At 40.6% G+C, this 23,427-nt stretch overlaps 1 protein-coding gene across 1 annotated transcript in view; it reads right to left on the bottom strand.

The window, feature by feature from the left end:
• agbl4 (AGBL carboxypeptidase 4) overlaps positions 1 to 23,427 on the bottom strand; it is a 291,793-nt gene that overhangs the window by 259,128 nt on the left and 9,238 nt on the right. Inside the window, exon 3 of the mRNA XM_056772317.1 lies at positions 13,138 to 13,262. Coding sequence (XP_056628295.1) covers positions 13,138 to 13,262 — 125 coding nt within the window. The remainder of the gene's footprint in view (positions 1 to 13,137; positions 13,263 to 23,427) is intronic.

The following is a 23,427-nucleotide window of genomic DNA, read 5'->3' as shown; positions in this document are numbered from 1 at the left end:
ACATGTGTTTTGTGGATCTGGAGAAGGCATTCGACTGTGTCCCGCGCAGCATCTTGTGGAGGGTGCTCCGGGAGTATGGGATTCGGGACCCTTTGCTAAGGGCCATCCAGTCCCTCTACGACCGGAGCAGGAGCTTGGTTCGCATTGCCGGCAGTAAGTCAGACTTGTTTCCGGTGCATGTTGGACTCCGGCAGGGCTGCCCTTTGTCGCCGGTTCTGTTCATAATTTTTATGGACAGAATTTCTAGGCGCAGCCAGGGGCCGGAGGGCGTCGGGTTTGGTGACCACACGATCACATCTCTGCTCTTTGCGGATGATGTCATCGTGCTGGCCCCATCAGACCAGGACCTTCAGCATGCACTGGGACGGTTTGCAGCCGAGTGTGAAGCGGCGGGGATGAGAATCAGCACCTCCAAATCTGAGGCCATGGTTCTCAGCCGGAAAAGGGTGGCTTGCTCACTTCAGGTAGGTGGAGAGTTCCTGTCTCAAGTGGAGGAGTTCAAGTATCTGGGGGTCTTGTTCACGAGTGAGGGAAGGATGGAGCGGGAGATTGACAGACGGATCGGTGCAGCTTCTGCAGTAATGCAGTCGCTGTACCGGTCTGTCGTGGTGAAGAAGGAGCTGAGCCGCAAAGCGAAGCTCTCGATTTACCGGTCAATCTACGTTCCTACTCTCACCTATGGTCATGAGCTGTGGGTCATGACCGAAAGAACAAGATCCCGGATACAGGCGGCCGAAATGAGCTTTCTCCGCAGGGTGGCCGGGCGATCCCTTAGAGATAGGGTGAGAAGCTCGGTCACTCGGGAGGAGCTCAGAGTAGATCCGCTACTCCTCCACATCGAGAGGGGCCAGCTGAGGTGGCTCGGGCATCTTTTCCGGATGCCCCCTGGACGCCTTCCCGGTAAGGTGTTCCGGGCATGTCCCACCGGGAGAAGACCCCGGGGAAGACCTAGGACACGCTGGAGGGACTATGTCTCCCGGCTGGCCTGGGAACGCCTCGGTGTCCCCCCGGAAGAGCTGGAGGAAGTGGCTAGGGAGAGGGAAGTCTGGGCATCCCTGCTTAGACTGCTGCCCCCGCGACCCGGCCCCGGATAAGCGGTAGAAAATGGATGGATGGATGGATGTACTCTTATATGAATGTTTTTTTGTATGATTTTTGAGAATAGTTCTCACAAAATGAAAATTCTTTCATCATTTATTTACCCTCATGTCATTCCAAACTTGTATCCCTTTCATTCTTCTGCTCAATACAAAATTTGTTATTTTGAGAAACGTCTCAGTGGCTTAATGTCCATGCAATGGAAGTCAATGGAGGCCAGTGTTGTTTGGTTAGTAAAGTTTTTAAAAAGATCTTCTTATGTGTTCTGCAAAAGAAAGTCAAATTTGGAATAGCATGAATGTGACAAAAAGAGGCAAGCATCTCTAAGAACAACAGCAGGCCAGAACAGAACAGGTATTTTAAAAACAGCACAGTGAAGGACAGTGATAGTAAAAGTTCGCTCAGAAATGGTAAAATAGTGTCATTGTAATGGGGGTGTAATTAAAATCGTTCTCTCATCAAACTGCCGAGCAGATGAAAGTTCTTTGTCTTGCTCTCCTTGAATATGAATACAGAGAATATGAAATCATTCTTAATTACACATTTGTCACAAGAGAAGCATTCAGTCTCTTCTCGGTGTGTTTTACGGCACCTTCTCTGCTCGCTGATTAATTCGCCAAAAGCCTCGTCCCGATGCCTCATTACATCAGAAAACTTTCCACCGACTTTCATGTGCACGTCCATTTCTCTGCTCTACTCATTTGTGTCTCTCTAACAAAATAAATGTTTATTTAATGTTCAATTCGATCTCCAGGGACCATCGGTTTGACATAACGGATAGCCCATCGCATGATACCATGAGATAACAAATTAGTGAGGCTCAAGGAGTTCAATAACTAATATGTCTGCCGTTTTCATGCATATTCATCCATAGCAAACGATTCTCATGTGTTTAAGAGTGTTTAACAAAATTCTTCTGTTAACTGATGTCTTCCACAAACTACTCAAAACCTGCAGCATAATGGATGTAATTTAGTGGTTTAATTAATGTAATGTTAATCTGTTATTAAATCAGGGGATGTTCTCTCTCAATTACTGTCTGACTGTGAGGAATAAATTAATAACTCATTGATATTTAAATGCAAAGCTTTTTGTCTGAGATTTGGCGAATTACCAAATCGATTGTTTCTAAAATAACATGAAATTAGATTTTGTTGCCCAGCCTGAGATTAAAATTGAGATCGACGATATAAGATAGAGCCTCCAAGATACCTGCAATCTCATAAACAACAGACAGGAACAAGCTAGGAACTTGTTTTACCAAACTTGTTTTCTCACTCACGGATCACCCTGGATCGTTCTGGCATTTCCGACTATCCGGGTAAATGTTTACTGATATCAGGGTTTTAATTTTGGGCTGGGAAGTGTTATAGGCTGTTAATCAGGGTCCTTCAGGTACGTCTTAACTGTGTTACATCTGGCCGATGAGCCGCCTGGAGCTGCAGCTAGCGCCGCTGATCAAATTCCCCGCTAGTCTCCTGATGAAAACATCATTTGTTTTGCATCCCGGCGCTGAAAAACAGGCCTGGCTGTGTCTCTCTTTGTGAGCTCAGCATACTGCAATTTACACTGAATGGAAATGACAGCCACTGAGCAATGGCATAAGCAATTATGGAATGCAGGGGCCGGGCGGCCGTGTGTGCGTTTGAACCGCGATAATACAATATGTGCAAACAAAGACGCTGCATATGTTTCTGCTATTAATGACAAGCGAACTCAACCTGGGCTTGACGTAAACGTAGAGTTAATGCGCTTCCCGGGTGAGATTATTATCAGGTCTCATTATTTTATCTTATACCTACCATAAAAACTGCTGTATCATACATTAAATCGACTACAATTCATGAGTTATGAGTACTTGGAGGTAATGCAGAGGGGACGATCATGACGCGGTTGAGAAGTTTAAGAGGATATTTAGGTTTATTTTCTCTCTGGAGAGAGTGGACCCTCTACATCCAGAAAACAAACACCAGCTGTTTACTCAATGCAAACACTCTTTTGTATACCTGAGATTATGCAGCTCCAAAGCCACAACCTCTGCGTATAAGTATGACTACAAGATCTATCTTAAAGCAGCGCTATACTTTACTGCTCAGAAACGATAGCTGGTTTTCAGCGGCAACAAAAAAAACGTTATGTGGCCCAAACATAACTTACTTAACTCAGACATCTGCAAAAGAATCTGCAACTGTTGAGTAGTTTTAATTTAAATGAATACAATAAATATACAAAAAATATTAATGTAAAGTTATATCAATATATATTAAATATAAAATAAACTGTTATCATAACCAAACACTGACAGGAAGTTCACTTCAGGCCAGCCACACGCGTTAGATACAAAGATGGAGAGTGACATGAATTCAAAGTTCCAACATCTCTGTTCAAATTAAAGAGAGTAGGTTTCTTAAAAAAAAGACTAAATCTGGTCTCAGACTCATACTCTTCTTTAGAAAATCGCCAGTGACAATGTAATTTGGTCGGGCAGGCGGGTACTAGACGTAATCTGTACCTGAGAAACCGTCACAGGGGAGCTGCAGAAAGAAAAGCGTTTCCATCTCAGCTCTGCATTTAAGTGGACTTAAATTTAAAAAACGGAATATCTAATAACCAACGTGATATTTTATTTCCCGCAGTACTGCACAAGCTTGTAAAACAAATAAAAAACGTTTACTTGATGCCTTCACCAGGCGGTGTTCAATACGGTAAAAAGGTAAATCTCAAAGTCAAAGCTTGATATACTGACGTGCTTAATTGTCAACTTTCCCAAATCGTGTGCTTTACAGGAACAGCGTTCAGTAAATAAAAGTGACAACACATTCTGTGACACGTTTCATCATGCGCATTACATGTCAAGGTACATGAAATGTTTGGATTCTACGTGTCTGTGTGCGTTTATATCAGTGTGCCTGTGTGCGTGCACTCGGTCATTTGCAACGGTCATTCTGATTTTCTAGATAAAGCAGCGTTATGAAAGATTCATGGAGTTTGAGGTGGGGCATGACGCAGAAGGCCTTAAAAAGCTGCTGGCAGCGGTAAGAGCCGTATCTCTCTTGGGGCTTGCGGGCAGAACACTGTGGGTACAGCAGCTTTGTCTCACTTCCATCCTGCTTCATTCTGTACCTTCAGCCATGACAGGTAGAGCAGTCATCTTCAACTCACCTGTCCTGATAAATCTTTATATATGAATATACAGTTACATAAATACTATAACCTACTTTATACTTTCCTCATGTTGACCTGGTAGGGAATACGCTAACAAGGTTGAAACGATGTACAACAAACCACGTGCCAGTGATGCTCTAACAATGGTGAACAGTAAGAAAACATCAAGACGGAACAATTAATATTAAGCAATTCTGCAATTTGCTGATTAAAAAGGCTGTTTGGCTTCTAACCATTATACTGAAGGAGCCAGTGGCACCTTTGTTATTTTGTGTATGCGACATAGGCAAAGATGTCTAAGGGCAACTGTGTCTAACAACTCAATCCTACCAAGCTGATAAATTCAGCTTCAAACCAAATAACATGTAACCTATTTATCTGGGAAATTACACACAGCGTCAACGAATTAGCAGCTAGCCAGACAAAATGTACGCTAAATGAAGAGCGTACCATCTCCCTCATTTCCTTTTCTCTCGCTCTTCGCAATGTCACCAGCCTCCCCGTTCGCGACACCGTGCATTGAAAACAACCATATTGGCTTTACTTAACCACATTAGCCGTGAACACAGATTGACAGCAACTCTCTGTGCTGCCTCCACATCAAATAATACAGAGCAAATGGCATTCAATACAGCCTCATAACCACGGAATTGGAGATTCAAAAACAATTTGAGAGCAATAAGTGGAAGACACTGAATGGGATGAAAATGCAAATACGGACAGCTCCCCGCCACACGTCTCGTTCTAGGCATAGGCCTGCCTTTCATAATATCCACATCCAATGCATTAAAAGTGTCATACCAAGCGTGTTTGCGTTTTGTAATTTCTGCCTTTTCATAACCACCAATGACCGTAGAGCTGTTTAGAGTGGCATTTAATGGATGGCAGTGCCCAGGACCGATGGCAGCAGGCGCACATGAAGGTCCTGCGTGCCCAGAGCGGTGTCAACGCCGGTGTTTGCACAAGACACTAATTTTGACCTGTAATTTCTATTTGCTCATCTAGCCAGATATCCGATTCATCTATTGCAAATACAACAATGCTAACCGAGGACAGACACAGCAAAGTGTCACAGATTTATTCAGTATTTCTAGATATTTTGTGGCCATTTCAGTCCAGTTTCTACTGAACTTCAACAAAATCAAACCTCAAGCGTGACAAAGTCATCCAGCAGCAATGTGAAAGACCGACAGGATGACAAGACACATAAAAACTGTGATAAAAATCAAGGCTATCACATAAAAAATATTGTTTAACTTTTTTAAATACATGTAGAAATATAACTCTTGTATTGCTTAACAGTGAATATGAACTTGTTTTCGTTGCAGTATTTGAGGTCTCAGCAAACAGAGCATCTTTTCTGTAATTTTGAACTGTATCTCCAGTTTTCATTTTCTGCAACTAAATCCAAATAGAAACAATCTTTTTATTTGAAATTTGGGAGAAATATTGTTAGTGATTCACTAAAGGAAACAAAAATGATCATATCTACAGTAAACGCATACCTTTAAATAGTAAAAAAATAAATATACATACAATATGACACCATGCAAAAACCTAGTGTACTCGCTATAATTTATGTATATTTATTTGAATTTTTTTTACGTTTTCTATAAGGATTTGTTTTTCATTTGTTTTTAATTAAATTTCAAAAATGACATAACAATAATCACATTCTACTGTACATACCGCGTTAATATTAATAAAATAATTATATTATATATAGAAAAGAATAATAAACATTAATAACAAGCGCTGCCCTGATGTAAAGAGGATCACTGTTTTCCAAAGTTCAGCAGCCCTGCCTGTGTTGCAGTCCAAACACAAACAACTTTTGGAAGCTCCAACGTAGCGATTATTTGCTTTGTCTACAGGGTTTCTTATTGGTAGGCAGAGAATAGAAAGCTGAAGTGAGCAGATAGCAGCTACACACCTTTCTATAAAAACCATCTCCGCAGCCCCCCCCCCCCCAATTGAAAATAAACACAGATATAACATCAAGAGAACAATTTAGAGAGTAATTAACGGCAGAGAACAAACAGTGTGGTTAGAGGGGGGCACGGTGTTGATTGAATTAAGCACACAAACAGAAACAAAAGCCGCAACAAACCATCAGTGTGCCGCTGCTCACCGGCTTATCTTTGTTTAATAAACTGCAGACTCCCTGAATGCTAGTCAGCATAATGAATCTGACTTGGGCAGAGGTTCTAAAGGGCCCCAAAGAGTCTATAGCCTCAGCTTTCACATTCAGCACACTGGGGCCGCAATAGGTTACAACAAAGAGATAGGGAGACGCAGAGCAATGAGAGAGAGAAAAAACGAAAGACAGACACAGTCTGTGCAGATGCCTCCTGTTTAAAAACAATGGCTTAATTACAACATTTATAACCCCAGAATTCTGGAATTGAATTTAGCCTCGACTTAAGGAGTATGCTGGCATGAAAAGACTATTTGATTAGAGCAGCAGTTGTTTCATTTTCGGCGCAGCAGATTGCCGAGCATCTCTATTCGGCTGCGCAATCTGTATTCATTACGGCCTGTAAAAGGATGATCCTCGTCCTGTTGTGCGTGCGTTCGTCCAGATGCGCAGCGCTCTGCGTGGCCCCTGCAATTCCCTAACAACGCATCCCGCTAGCTGCGCCAGGCACAGCAGAGCCCGGCCGCCAAATTCAGCCTTTTAGCCACTCAAAAGGGCCCCATAGGCTCCCTCCCCTACCCAGCAGAGGCCTTTATCAAAAAGCCCTGACGTCGAGAAGTGAGATGTTTGGGTCTTTTAATGTATATAAATGGGCCACCTGCCCGGCTGGTTGGTGTTTTAGAGGAGTAGACGCTGTGGATGTAATCAGATGCTTTCGTGTTGGCAGGGGGTCCGCACATGGCACGCTCTCGGTCCTCCCCGCAGAGGGAGTGTATTGGGCTCCGTATGGAGCGCAGATGCACCCACCATCCGGATGATCGCCGCAGAGTCGAGGTGCTGCTGGAGCCGCTCTGTGCAGCGTGCTTAGATATCTGTGAAATGAGCTTCCTGTGCAGATCCCCCGGCAGCCCGGCCAAATCACAGTACATTAGCCACATTAGCCGCTTGTATCGCAAGACTGTAAATAGACACGCCATATTGGAAAGAAACACTCTGCTTGTGTGACCACATTAGCAAGGGCTTGGATTGATCACAAAACAAAGCTGGGGCCTAATAGGAATGTTTTTCTGAATGAGTAAAGCATATCTGCCCTTATTCAACTTTAATATTCGGTTCTAATTCCTGTCATTTTAAAACAAAATATAACACATAATAACAAAAAATATACTCAAAACAGACTAACACTCACATTAGTGAGTATTATATTCGTACCCTTCTCTTCTAAATATGTTTAGCAAGAAAGTGGTTTGCTATGTTAGCACATACCAAATATGTCTGTGAAGACTCCAGTAGGAGATTTTCAACCTGCGTGAGAACATAGAGGTCTACGTCTTGCTGGTTGGGCTACTTTACCTAAATTACAGGTGTAATCGTCAAACAACCACACCAAGGGCTGAACAGGACCCCTGCCACATCCCTGACATCTGTTCTCTTTTACCACCCCCTCTGGAGAAATCGCTAAGAAACGGTGGGCAGACGGATGACAAGGAAACGGCTTAAAAGCACTTTCACATAAGCTGGGAGAAAATATCAGCCACCACACAAAGACTCAGAAGACACATATGTAAAAACAAATTTTGTTTTTTAAGTTTGTTGTTTTGCTTTATTGTGGAATTAAGTCTTAAAGACACATGAAAAAGTGTTGGCAACACATATAACTGTCATAACGTCGTTCCTTGAAGTGAAAGCTTGTGTAACATCAACAGTAAAGCTGACATTTTAAAGAGTCAAATGACACAGCTAAAACGATATATTATGTTTTAAGGTTCAATAACGCTATACTTTCCACATATCGTGCTTGTTTGTATCTCCTCTTTGCCACGTCTCATTGAAACTCACTGTGCTATGATTGGCATTTTAAACAAGGCGTAGTGATTGGTCGAATACTGCAAGCGTGTGACGGAAATGTAATCCCCCACCAAATTTGGAACATCAGGTTTAAAAGCAATTTTACTGACAGTACTGACTTGGTCGGTCTTAGTCAACTTATACCACAAACTGTCGTATATAATAGATTTTTTTCAGGAATTGTCTTAGTGGTCACAGTGGAAGTTAATGGGGCCAATTCTGTTTGCTCACCAACGTTATCGTTCGATAAATTACTTTTGTGTGAAAGCCAAAGATGAAAACTCATTAAAGTCATTATTTGCACACCCTCTTGTCATGTCAATCCTGTATGGATTTTTTCTTTCTTTCTTCAGAATGTTGGTAACCGAACAATGGCAGTAACCATATACTTCTATTGTACAGACACAAAACCAATGCAAATCAATGGGAACACTCATTCTTCGGTTACCAACATTCTTCTTAATATTTTCTTTTGTGTTCTGCAGAATAAATATATCCAGGTTTGAAATGATACAAGAGTGTGTAAATTATAAAAAAAAACATTAGGGGTTAACTATCCCTTACAAGTACATTGATCGCAAATGTTCGCCCGGTGCTCTCCTCATGTCATGTCAAGATATCAGAATTTAAAAAAGTATTTTAAAGATGGTACTGCGGATGAGACTATTGCTGGGTTGTATTGTATGACTGTATGACATTATATCTGTAGCAGGGGCAAAACAGACAATTGATATCTTTTTGATTATAACAGGAGCAATTTAATTTTGACACGTCAAGACATGCTACTACTCCCTAGTGTAAAACATATAACTGTAAGTTGACTGTGGTTGCCAAGCAACTTTGCAACTTGCTGCATTAATATAGATTTCAACTGATGTATGGTCCCAGGTGTGCATATATCGTTTTTAAACAAGGCTCATTCTTATAATGTATTACTATTTTGAGTCTTTTGTTTTTTGACTTAAGTGTTACATAAATGTAAAGTAGCTGTTTTTGCACTGGTGCCAAACTCATTCATTTGCTTTGAAACGTTTCAGAATTTAGCTTGCATGCAATAAACCATATTTATTAAAATAAAAAAGGACTGTTTACTAAGTTATAAAAGGAAGTACATGCCATTTGTAAAGTAGATGTCTTTCTTGATCACGTGACCATTTTTGGTTTTCTCAAAACTGCACTGAAACAATATTATTACTAAACTGTTAAGTGATTGAAACCGTTATGACCTGCCTTTAGCTAAAATTAAATCTGTATTCTGACAATGTCGTAAAAATCAGATTTTACTGGTTACATGTTTACTTTTGTGTGGAGACCACTGGATGTCCTCTAACTCTACACTTCACACAAACAACGGCACCGCCCATGACAACACAGATCTAGCCCGAATCCTCTAGAGACAGAGCTGCAGACATTCACTGCCCATCCCATCATACTCCTTAGTCCAGTCTGAAGGACACCAGAAGGGTTAAATGTCCCTGTAAGAACACACAATGTTGTCTGAGCCTGTGCTTGTGTGTTTGTGTGTGTGTGTGTGTGAGTTTGTGTGTTTGTGTGGTAGAGTCCATTATGCAGGTTTACAGAGTCAGATGCAGAGGCTGGCATGAGCCAAAGAGCTGATATTACACAGCACAACCTCCAGCAGCCTTCCCAGAACACACGGCCAAGATCACTTAGCACACGCCCATTCCCGCAAATCTCTCTTACACACACACACACACACACACACAGGCTGAGACCGTCACATTCACACACTCACATAGACAACCATATAGACACACATTTACTAAGATGGACACACACACACGTTAATGCTACCGTTAATGCAAACACACGCACACACACACACACACACACACACAAATGCTATTTATGATACAAGCATATACCTGCTCCACCAATTCCCCACCACTCAAACAGAAAAATCAATATACATCTCATCCATTACAGCACTCACTGATGGGTCAAGATCTCTCCTCCCATCTCCCTCTCTCTCTTGTCTCTGCTTCATCTGTTCCTTTCTTTGTGCAGATACAAGACGTCAAAATGTTTATACTGCGCCGCCGTCACTCTGATGAGCTAATAGCAGTCTTTGACTCTCGTACTGAGCGCATGGTGAAGAAGAACACTTAAATGACATTAATTAGGAACATCATAAAATGAATCTCAAAGTCCTTCTGTCTACGGTCAGAAATATGGAGAGGAGAGAGGAGAGAGGAGAGAGAAGAGAGGAGAGAAGAGAGAGGAAAGTACAAAGTACAGTACAAATTAAATTAAACTAAACTAAACAAAAAAAAAACATGCAATATTCCATTGTGACTCAGATATTGATAAGACCCAAAGCAAAACGACTGTAATTTAAAAAGCTTCAAGATATAAATCATAATAGATATACTGAGAGATGCCATTGACAAAAATGAATAAGAATAGATTTACAGCAGTCTAAGCACATTCCAGATATATTATCAAGCTTGAGCCTTAAAATGTTAGCAAAAGTCCCTTTGAAACTATAGAATCACTTTCCTTTCTCCAATACACTTTTTGGATGAGCATCAAAGCAATGGCTTTATAATGGAAGCACGCAATTACAGTAATCAATTTTAATAGCAGTTCCAAACGCCGCCCACTGCAAAATAATTAACCCGCATCATTCCCCCAGCTCCATGAGAGGGAGGGATTCCAGGTTCTGAGGTACCAGAACTAAAACACATCTATCCATCATAAAAACGCCATAGTCCATTTCCACAAATCCGCTAAGCTGATTGAGAAAACCAAATCTGTTGCACCAGCTCACATTTACTTCAATATGATCATCTCAGCTTAAGTATCAAAGACTTCAACTGCTTCCCGTTTCCCCGCTCTTGCCAAAGAGTTTGCGGTTGTGCACTAAACTAAACGTGCGTCTTTCCCCGCGCCCAACCTGATGGGCTTGCATTTCAGTCCACTTAAATTTCAACTACGCAATTATTATTTAGCTTATTTGTGTTATTTTTCACCGAAAAAAGCGCGGGCCAATCACATTACAAGGAGTTTTCGTCTGTGTTTTCCACACATGCACACCAACCGTCCCCACCAAACAAACTCTGTTTTGCTAAACCCCCCGCCCCCCCACCTCCTCCCACTGAAGTAGATTAAATTCACACTAGTCCTCATTTTAAACGGAAATTGGATTGATAGAGGAAAGATTACGGCGAGAAAGGGGCAAGGTGGTGACAGCGGGAGAGAAAAATGGGTAGCGTCGGCGTCAACAAAGCACCTCAAAAGCTAATAGTGTAAATGTTTCCTTTTGCCACCTGTAGTGTGTTTGCTGTGTGTTTTCTTTCCCCTCCCTGATCCGTTTTTTTTTGCCACAGCAGCAAATATCCTGTTGGCGCAGGATGCAGAGTGATATCTGGCCCTAAAATCGATCAGACTCCCGGGCTAGGGCTTCCATTCAACTCTTGCCCATAAAATTTGATTAGCGCTGACTACAGCACTGGAGGGAGATGAGCTGATAGAGCCAGCCTACAGACAGCAGCCTCCCACAATTTTATCTACTCACTCTCTCGCCGTCGCACATTATATTTTGTCTCGCTTTATATATCTTTGTAAAGCACTTCCTATTAATAACAGCTCGTCTCTCTCTCTCCCTGTCTCACTATCTTGCTTGTCCCCACGCTTTGTGCGATACTTGTGTAGAGGTATCCAAGATCGATAAGATACCAAGTGCATGTTTATTTTGCCCCTCCCATCTTAGTGTAAACGGTCCTTCACCTATTAAACAAAAATGACAGCTCTGATGAGCGTTTACAAAGCTGAACAACTGCAGCCCAGCCCAGCCAGCTGGACCTTCCAACAGACACGCCCTTTATACCCACATATCACTGTGCCATGTGACCATCCCTCTCCACCAATGACATTATCCTGAGCTTACGAGTGGACAGTGTCTGTTTGCTGGGCTGTGACAAGAGAACAGCAAAAAAATAAAAAAAAAGATCAAGACGGGCTTGGAGCTAAACAACAAAGTTTGTCATTTGACTTGTGTGCACTGTGCAGGGTTGTGCGTTTCTGGGGAGGGACACCTCCAATTATTGTTAATTTAGATCCAAACTATATGCTGATATATCAGATGACGTAAAAAATGGAAAAACTTTTTTAACAATAACTAAATCATAAAATTCGACTGCATAATCCATAACCTAACAGGATTGCGAGTTGCACTGTGCATTTGTACACTCGTTTTCGCCGACTGTCATCATTCTTTTCATGACTCCAAAACAACGCACACAACACGTGCCAATAAACTCTGCAATCAGCAGACGCAATTCAATCTTTGTGAAATCCCCCCATCGCGTATTAAGCAATCTGTTCGTAACTTTTGCACCCAGGATTCTCTATAAATTGATTACAGGTATGAACTGGCACTTAAGCGTCACGCTCCCCCGGAAAGTAATTTACATTCATGTAAGACTGCGTGATTTAAGATTCATTTGCGATATCGATTCTTCCAGGAGCCCGAGATGTCATTTAAAGCATCCGTCATCCTATCTACTGAGAATTTACATCAGCATTAGCAATGAATTTATTGGGCTGCTAATTGTCTGCTGTTGGGGCGGTGAGGAGTCTGAGTGGGTGACACTTTTGGAAGTTTCGTAAAACTTTTGGCATATCATCGATGTAATAATGACAGGTGGACATCACTTTCAATACTGCATAACATTTAAAATTTTCAGGCAAGAAACTTTTCCAGTCACTTGCATCCTATTTGTTTGTTGGAAAAAGTCAAAGAATATTTTCAAAGAGCAATGAAGTATTTAAATCGTACTACGCAAATTATGAGCTATTCATGAGGGTCTGAGAAGATATCTCTGAGGAGGAAGTGTGAGGTCTCTGCACAGGTGTGGTGGACTCACCTGGGTCTCTCGAACATTTTCCACTGTGAAGTTAAACCACACCCTGAAGCGTGGGTTACACGTGTCAGGCCTGATGAAGAGATCAAACTCGAATTCAGTGATGTAGTCAACACGGCCCAAGTTACCTAAAGAAAGAAAGAGAGATACGTTTTTTAGATACATTTTGATTCTCTACTTTCTCAACCAGCTCTTTAAAATGTGTATATAGAAGAAGAAAAAAAATTCCTTAACCTTGCAGACAAGCCCGGTCAGATGAGACACTAAGACAGATTTCCTAACCAAATAATAAAATGGACTATAATTCTGTAGGGATGCAAGTGCTGTGTTTGTGTGTGAGGTGCTGTACACAGTATTTCATTTATGTAAAGTAAAATAAAATACTGTGTGGCAGTCTAACCTTTTCGTTTCCTCATTTTGACACACACACATGCACACAGTCTTGCTGGGTAGGATGGAGGAAGTCAGGCGCTTGGCAGTCGGTCAGGTGACGACTAGACAGCTTTGGTAGCAGATCGCAGAATAACAAGCCTCAACATGGCTGCCGCAAACAAATAAATAATAACAAACCAGAGAAGATGCTTTGTTATTAACGTATTATTTTGCAGGCCCCACACAAATGTCAAACAGCCGGTTAGAAAGTAATAAACTTCAAGCAGACTAATGGGAACAAAGGGAATCTTCTGAATCCTTTATAATTATGTCAGGGACAACACAAGGAAGAAAGGGTTCAGTCAACAGCTTCATGTTGAGACCTTTTGACATATGCTTTCTTTGCTATTGTAAAATCACTAAATAAACTAAATATTGTGGTGAGTAATTACCACAACAATAAAGTTAATGGAGTAGCGTGGCATAGCAGTTAAAGTTTCAGGGATATTAACTGAAACATTGTTGGTTTGCACCCTGCAATTCATTAGCTTTTACTGATGTTTGCCATTGCTCTTTTAAAATGATAGTTTATTTTTTCAGCTGAACACAAAGGAATATATTTTGTAAGAATGCAGGTAACCAAACAGATCTTATCCACCTTTAACTGCCATTGTAAGGAGTATAAATACTATGCGAGTCAATGGGGGATGAAATCTGTTTGTTTCCTGACATTATTTCAAATATCTTCCTTTGTGTTAAGCATAACAAAACATTTTTATATGGGTTAGGAACAATCTGAGGGTAAGTAAATGCTGACGGAATTTTATTTTATTGGATGAACTATCCCTTTAACACATGCAGTTTACATCTCTACCCGTGTGCCTTGCATATTTGTGATCGGTCATTTGTATATCAAAAAAAAAATCTTGTCAGAAAACTAGCATACAGATGGTCTTAAAACTAAAAGTCAAACTTTTCATTTCATAAGATCTTTACTCTCAGCCATCTCCAGAGGTTTTTTCACTATAGTAAGTGCCCCATAGGTCAAGTCTGATGGATAACTACTTACTAACTTTGTGAAATGCTGCACTATATGGGATCTATGGTAACAAGAGTTCATTTATAAAGCTGGATCAACAGGAACAGGGGCGGGGGGAAATGCATCTGGCCCTGCTCATGCAGTCTGCGTTAAGGGAAAAAAGTGTGGAAGTCACCGCCTGGTGGAAGCCAGCTCAGAGCTAATTACAGACAGATGGAGTGTCCACCATTCCGTCACACCGGAGCCCTGCGGAGCTTCATCCTTCTGCCAGAACACAGCCCCTTCTACGGCAGACACGCAATCCCAACATTCCTAAACTCCTTGCAAACTCACTTTGCCCATCAACAAACCAGCGGGTTTGGCCAATCTCAGGGTGAATGGTAAAGTATAAAGTTCATCCTGAAGTTTTAGCTTCCTGAAGTTCAATTTAGCTCGATAAGAATTTTCTTGGAACAGGCAGCAGAATACTGCATTTTTAAATAAGATTCTAAATAAAACATTATGAAAACCTGTCACTTTATTCTGAAACATAGAAGTTTATGTAAATTAATTTATATACAGTATTTATATCCATTTTCTGAATAGCTGCCCAATGGTTCTAATGGACGCTGGCTCTTTCTTCCAGTGTGTTGGGTACAGATTGATAGTGCTCTCCAGATGAAATGGATATTGGCACTTTAGCTGATTAAAGTCACTTTCGTTTAAACACAAATCTCCAGTAGAAGGAATCTGACTATGACAGCAGTAGCGTACTCTTGACAGAAAGACGTTTTTTATAGATTATCAGACAACTATTGCAAAGGTCAATGAGTGCCCTTTATAAACATATCCAAATGAAATGGAAAGGTCCATGTGTAACTCAAACATGACATGTAGCTGAGAGAAATTGAATTAAATTTTATGTCTGGATCAATAGATGTGTTTGGCAATGTTTTCTGAATGTGTGTCTGCTCATGCAAGGGCTGGGGATTGATAGCAACATTTTAGCTTCTATATGATACCAGACTTTGTTATCATCAGCAAATCGACTGCAACAACTAAACAGCCCCGGGGAACTGATAAAAGAAATTACGGCACCCAATACGTTCAATATTTCAATAATTTAAAATATTTAACTAATACTTTACAGCACAAGCATACCAAAACAACCCAAGGGCGGATCCCTCTTAAAAAAAGGCATATAGATGAACTTAATCTGCTTTTAGGTCTAAAACCTACAGGGAAGCCAAGAACAAGATGTATCGCCATTTCTTATTCTCCTTCATATCTAAACGTGAATGACAGATGTGAGATCCCACAAGCAGTGGGATAGGGCCCACACTGCAGCTCTCAGTGGCTGAAAAGAGCCAAGTCAAACACACTTTACCAAGAATAACATCTGTTTTACAGCACTAACATGTATTTTTTATACATCAGTCAACCATACAGAGAAACAGAGAAAGGATCAGTAGCTAAGCCAGTCAGTGAATGAGAAAGAGGGAGGGAGAGTGAAAGAGAGCGAACGGAAGATTGGTGGTTGCACCTGCTCCAGACAGATGTGCGCGCTAATTCATCATTCATCCATTCCAGCACATTAACCGTTTATGTCACTTTTAGCATCAAATATTGGCCATCGACGTGCAGTAACAGTGATCCAGTGATTTGGTCATAATTGTGAGAGTTTAATTGAATGAGATAAGATATCTCAAGGTTTTCTTGAAATAATAATACTAGCTACAATAAGCCGAAGAAAAATGTTGCCTAAACTTTGTAAAATTACAATATTTTCATGTGTATATTATATGCTTAATTTCAATAACTTTGTGATATGATCTCCTCGTAAATGCAGTAGTGGACTTGTGAACATACCTAAGTAAAAAAGGATAGGATTAGGGTATATAACAATAAGGCTATTATTATATTATTTTAAAAGCAAAAAAAGAAAGCAGAAAGGAGGTTTAAAAGTCTAGTGTATCAAGCATCATTAAGTGGTAAGGTTGCAAACTGCAACCAAGGGCTCACTCCAACCCTCCCTTTATAAGGACTACGGTGGCTGATAGAGGGCTAAGATGTTGTCATGCTTTTACTTCTTTGCCTAAGGAGATAATGTATTTACGAAAAGCACTCTGTAGAGCAGTTTGTTCATTCAGGGCTACTGAAGAAACAACATGGCGAATTCCATGCAAAGGGAACCACGGTGTGTGTAGATATAATTAGCTCGTTCTGAGGTAATAAAAACATTACACTTCATTATGTAAAGTCTACACCTCTGTTTATTACATTGAATTTCGATAGATCCTCCAGAAAGTTACACACAGCAGATAACACCTTTATGTTAAGCTTTAAAGGGGTGTTTCACCAAAAATACGTGTTTTTCTTTGTCTTTGGTGTCTTATAAATTGCCCACGCATGTATTAGACACATAAAATTGAAAAAATGTAAGTGTCGGAACAAAAGATGTATTTTATCTGGAAGCGAATACTCACCCAGACCTGCCTGAAATGACTCATGTAACCACACCCCAGGGAATCTAAGTCAGTTTGTAACACGATTTGTAAGGTGGTTGGTCGTGTAAATCTCATTGTACCGTCTCCGCCGCAGCCTGATGTTCCAAATATGGAAAGAGGCGATATATTTCCATGCAGTATTCGACCAATCACAACGTACTAGTGAACTTGCTAATCATAGCACACCTCACTTTCAGAGTGATGAGCTTTGTAAAATATCAGCGCAATTCAGAGAGGCGGAGCAAAGAGGAGACACAACATGCACGGTATGCAAAATACAGCGTTTTTTAACCTTAAATCATGTATACACATTGTATTACATCTCAAGTAAACAATAATTTCCATTTTAGCCGCGTCTAATGACCCCTGTAAACAAAGACATTGCTTTTGAAAACGCCACAATGTCTTTCAAACTGCATTATAAATATATCCGGTTTTTTTAAGTACAGTTATTCAGTTGTTTAGTACACCTGTACCTCTCCTGAAGTTTAACTGGTTATGTCTTTACAGACACAAAAAAGCAAGCAGGGATTTCAGCACCAATGACAGCTCCTCAGAAAGTCGGAAGAAGTTGCTGTCCGTGGTTCTGACAGATCCACTGCGGTTCTTTCACTAACCTGAGCTCAGTTCAAAACGCTTGGCTGGGTACTGTAACTTACAAACTCCCAATCATTATTTTCCTCAATAAAGACAGCCCCTTTGATACACGCTTGTGCAGAATTTCAATAACAATATAGGCTTACACAAATATGCTGAATTAGCAGCAACTGATTGATTTATTTCCTTCAATCTACTGCTGTTATGTTACATCAGCCTAACTCTTCAGGGCTTCAGGGCAACAAGTCTGAGCTTAGCTTGATAGGAGAGGATATGATATATCATTGATTCGAGTTTTAATTTTATGGTGCCTGACTCCAGAGTCACTCCATGATGAGCTGTAATCTACAACACTTCGGCCTGACCTAAACAAGCAGAGAGACTAAAGCGAGAGGAGAGGTCCGGCCATCACAGCGTGGAGAACGAACCCCATTTTGGACGACAGTACACTGACAACACAGATAATTCAATGTATAACCAGGGGAAGAAAAATCAATGACTGTATTTTAAGTTGTGTTCCTTGTAGTGTATGTGTGTGCTGGAGGAAGACAGTGTGTAGAAAAGAGCAAGCGAGAAGAGAGAGCAGAAGAGAGAAAGCATACACTTTTTTCAACTCTGGCGTGAGAATTTCATCTACATACACTGTCATTAGAGACATCTTTGTTTCTACAAGGCAGCGCTTACGATTTAACAAATTGGGATTTTGGCAAATAACGCAACATGCTCGGCTCAGTGGAGAACTGTATGGAGTTCAATGGGAATACAGACAGTGTTGTTTTTGTAGCCTGTTTGCTCTCACAAGAGGAGAGACATTTTCTCATTTATAGGGAGTTAATTCCCACTGTTATCAGCAAACTGAAATAAACATTCCATATAGAGAAAAGAGTGGGAGGTTGAATCATCTTATCTAGTGTCTTGTGCTTGCTTGTGTGTGTGTGTGTCTCATGTGGTTAACCTTGTTATAGATGTAGAAGAAAAAAAGCAAATGGAGAATACGTATTAATGTAATGTGTTTGCTGTCTGGAGAAGCATGTGGGTGTTCTTCACTCATCTCGCACTGTTCCTTCCTTCCAGCTGTTCAATTCAGACACTTATTTCTAAAACATACACTTTGCCTACATTGGCTCTCATATGATTTGACTTTCTATATTCTCTAGTTTGCAAGACTATATTAACATTGGAAGAAAATCTAGAAACTTTGCATAATACCAATCAAGCACTCTGAAAAAGTCTGGTATGTTTTAACTCATGCTTGGATTAAATAAGAACCAAAATACGATTGGATAAAACCCAACCGTTGGTTTAAAGTAGCCTAGAAAATGTCCACATTTGATCCATGGGCTGAAACCACCCATTATTTGTGATTCAAATAACCCGCATAGCTTTATTTAAACCCAACGGTTGGGTTTGTCCATATTTTACCCAACCATGGGTTGAAACAACCCAGCGATTTTTAGAGTGTGATAAAATTACTTGTTTCCAGGACAACATATAAGAACATTTGGGTCCAACAGAGATAAAATGATACTGGAGGGCTATATCTTGTACATCAAACGTAGTATACAGCATTGCGCAAAAGGGAAAGTGGACATCTTAAAATATGCATTGCTTCGATGTAAAGAAAACAGTGATCTTTTTATGAGCAATGAGTCCTTTAACACATGTCATGCCATGATCCAACCATCATGAGACAAAACTTAGACAAACCACCATGTTTTGAGATATGAGAGACTGAAACGTTTTAGAGAAAGATGATCAAGATGAATTTGTTTTTAAATGGAAGTTTGTAAAAATATTATTATGAATCAAATGTTCTAAATGGATGCAATTTGGTTCAAGCAGCATTTGCTTTAATTGAAGGCAAAAATATGTTTCAACAACATGTCACATTTATCCCTGTTAGCTAAAATGCATGTATTTACCTTGTTCAACACCTCATCGTAACAAGGCCGATTAAGATGAAGTGTTAAACTATGTTAACAAATGCATTTCAGCTACAGTATACAAGAATAAATAACAGAGAAAATCACACTTATTTGAACAGCTCTGAACAGAAAAGGCTGCATTTCTCTTGCCTCAAATATGCTCTGTTTGGCTATGATGTTGTTGTTGTTTCACACAAATTCCCTTTCAGTAAGGAGATGAAAATGTCTTTGACGCCAGAAACACACCTATGGTTGGTAATACGGGTGAGGATGTGTTATGCATATTACACGATTAGAAAACAATACAGATAAACACACCAGTTTGCTAACACACAACCATTATCTATTGACCAGCAGTACTGATAAATGACGTGACGTGGTGTATCTAGAGCATTCCAGGCACTGATAACAACACTGGACAGAGACATCTTTCAGCCTTTGTTTTTTTCTTCTGTAACAAACTGCATTGGAAATTAGAAGCGACTCTAGAGACTGGCCACCTCTTAAATGTGTTTTTGCCATGTGCTCCTTTTCATTATTGGAAAACACATCAGCCTCTCCCACGGGTGAGAATACCTGGATACAGACAACTGATAAAGCTGGAATTGATTCAAACCCCAGGAACGGTATCTGCCTCGAGACCTCCAGCCAAACTCTGCTCATGCAGTTTTTCCTCCTCTCTGTCTAAAGGCAAGGTGTCACCGAGGCAACATCAATCTCTCTCTCTGTCCCTCTTTTTATCGCTATCTCTCTTAAACTTTTTTTTCATGTTTTATCGTTATATCTGGACAAGAATAGAGCCACGACCTCTAACTCTCAGCACGTCTGCAGCAGGTGTCAAAGCTGTGAAAACCTTCCCACTAGCATTTATCACAACATTTCCATCCCCATTTCTGGAGTCCCATGAGAAGGTACGTGCGTGCACGAGCGTGGGTTTTAAGCTAAGCACGCACTAGATGCTAATTAATCACATCAATTACAGAATGTCACCCTAATCACTAGACTGTCATCAAAATGTGACTAAATAGTTAAATAACCGTGTGCGTTAGCATTTTATCAAAAATGGAGTAGGGAATAAATGCAAGAGTAGTAATGGCTTGACATCTATCTTATCGTAGGGGTACACAGAATGTGCGGCACGCGGCACGGTTTGCAGCCCGCACGCCTGGCAACAGTGATAAAGGGCCAATGAATCTGAGAAGGTTCAAATTTTCTCGCTGCCCTTGTATCGGTATTTCTCGAAGAAAAAGTGCCCAAAGCAAGTGTGTTCATTTCATAACAGTCGGTGGGTCACAGGGAGGCATTCACTGTGAAATGTACTAAATTGTACCATCGATCTCAGCCATGAAACACACTGGTGGTTGTGAAGCCCCACACTGCTGGAAGCACTCTCTCTCTTAAAAGAGCCGCTCATGGCCGTCAACAGCGGTCTTCTCTCGTCATCTCATTCTGGGGTTAACATTGTTACCCCTTCAAATCCACATTTAGATTATGTACTGCTTTGTTCTGGTTCTCTTTCATTTGGTTTCTTATCATTTCGGTAGCTGTACGGTCGGAATCCTTAATGGGTAAATAGCATTCACTTCAAATTTCATGCTATCGCTTTACGAGTTAATTATACGGAGCCCTACAAAGGACAAAAGAGCCTTTGCCAGCAGGACAACAGTCCAGGTCTTTTTTTGTAGGCTGTTTTTAAGCTTTGTCTCTCTGTTTTCATCTCTCCCTAACACACTCCTTCTCTGTCGTTATCTCTTCCTCTAGTTCCTGCACTATATCCCTGGCACGGCAATAAGAATAATCTGTCCTGCGGAGAGTTGTGAGATAAAGACAGAAGGAGCTGGAGGGTCCTTGGTGAGCCTGTGGCGAAGAGAAGGTCAACAGTTCTGCTACGAGGGGTCTGTTATCAGGGTGGTAGCATCCTATTTGGGGAGAAGGCAGCCCTGTTTATTTACAGTTATTGTTCCCTGTTGGTGTGTGCTGAAGTGCCTGAGGCTGATTGGTGTGTGATGGGAGGTGGGCACCAAAGGAAGAGCGAGAAACAGGGGAGTACAGAAATCAACTGCAACTCCAATAGGTCACCTATACGAGCAGGGGTGGTCTTCGTTATGAGAGGCCAGAAATGTCAAAAGCAAACAAAACATCTAGATGAAATGCTGGCGTTGATCAATCATCTTAAAGTGCAATATAACCTACAGGCTCAAGAGTGCTTTCACATTTACGAGTTAAAGGATAGTTCAAACAAAATTAAATTCTGTCATCATTTACTCACCCTCTTGTCTTTTCAAATCTGTATGACTTTCTTCTGCAAAACACTAAAGCAGATATTTTGAAGAATGTCGGTAACCATGCAAGCTGGAAATTTTTGACTTGCATTAGTTTTGTGTCCATAAAAAGTGAATGGGTGTCACTCACTTTTGAGTGAACTATGCCTTTAAACTCAACAAAAAACATGTGGGAAAATTTGGAAAATAAAGCACACACTCATTCACTTAAACATGTGAAATGTCTTCAACCTTTTGTTATAAGCAGCCGAACACACAGCATGTGCGTTTAAGCCTACAAGTTAGTCCTACTGTGCACGTTATGTAACCTAGTTAAAATTCACAGGCGAAGCCTTTACCTTAGGATTTATAAGTTACAGCATAAAGGCATCAAAGATATGTGAAATATATTCCATTTATAACATCAACAAATGTTATAGAATGCTTAAAAGATCATTAGTTAAAAATCGAAAAGTTTCAAATGCATTAAAAACAGACACACATTTTCATTAAAGTTCCTAAAGTACTTTTATCAAGCAGTATATAAAGATGGTTTATGACTAAGACTAAAATTCTTACAAAGTTAGCTGATATTTTGCTGCCTGTCTTTTAATTGAAAAAGCCTGCTTCAATTTAGAGTTGTAAGTAATCCTATAGAAAATGTGAGTCTAACACAAAACCTGGTGCAAGAAAGCTTGTCTATTTTCAGTAACCAAGCTCAACCAATAGCCCTAGTTCTGGACTATACCAGTAATTCAGTTTGCCGTAAAAAAAAGACTCCTCCACCAAAGAAACAGTCAGTGCTAAAGGCTTAGTAAACAGTGAGTCGATCCGCATACAATAGCAGGCAGTAACTAGTGCACATCTGGTCTGCACTGTTGTGTTGTGCAGCAGTGTGATAAAGACACAGTTGAATCAATAGAGTATAGCCATTGTGGACCAAGATGCCTGCAAAATGCCAGCATGACTTCTTGGTCACCACTAGCTAAAGACACAAAAATCTCTGAACATACAAAAGCTTTTCAAACCAGGGAATTACATAAAGTGTGGCTACTGTCAATGGCCTGATAGACTCACAATGAAATGAAAAGAACTGGGGGTTCAACTGCAAGCTGTTCAGAAATCTTGGCAGAAAATCTGCGCTCCTTGTTGCCTGTCTTTGCACACTCTAGCAAACTACGCCCACCGTGGTGTAACTACTTAAGAGAAATTAAGCAATAGTGCACTATATTGTAAGAGAAAATAAATAGAAAGTAGAAAAGCTCACTGGGGGATAAGCACACTTTTCTGCAAGGCTAAAGCTAATACGTCTATATTGTTAATCATTGATCTAAACACTGACTTTGACAAGTGAGATCTCCATTTATTTTTTGACAAATTAATTTACAATGTCTCTCACTTCAATAGAAAAAAAAGGAATCAAGAAGGGCTATTTTGGCTGTATGGCAGGTGGCAATGGAATCAGCAGTGGCTGCCAAGAGCAAGGAACCCTCTCGAACCCACATCAAAGGACAGATGCAAAGTTTTGGCTCTAATTAAAGTCAAAGTATGCACACTCAAAATGTTCCCAATCCAAAGACGGTGGGCGGTCTAGAATTGAATTCCTGCTAGAC

The sequence above is a fragment of the Triplophysa dalaica genome, chromosome 18 (assembly GCF_015846415.1).
Source record: "Triplophysa dalaica isolate WHDGS20190420 chromosome 18, ASM1584641v1, whole genome shotgun sequence".
NCBI lineage: Eukaryota > Metazoa > Chordata > Actinopteri > Cypriniformes > Nemacheilidae > Triplophysa > Triplophysa dalaica.
Note: the sequence above shows the minus strand (reverse complement) of the source record. Positions and strands in the feature narration are given on the sequence as shown.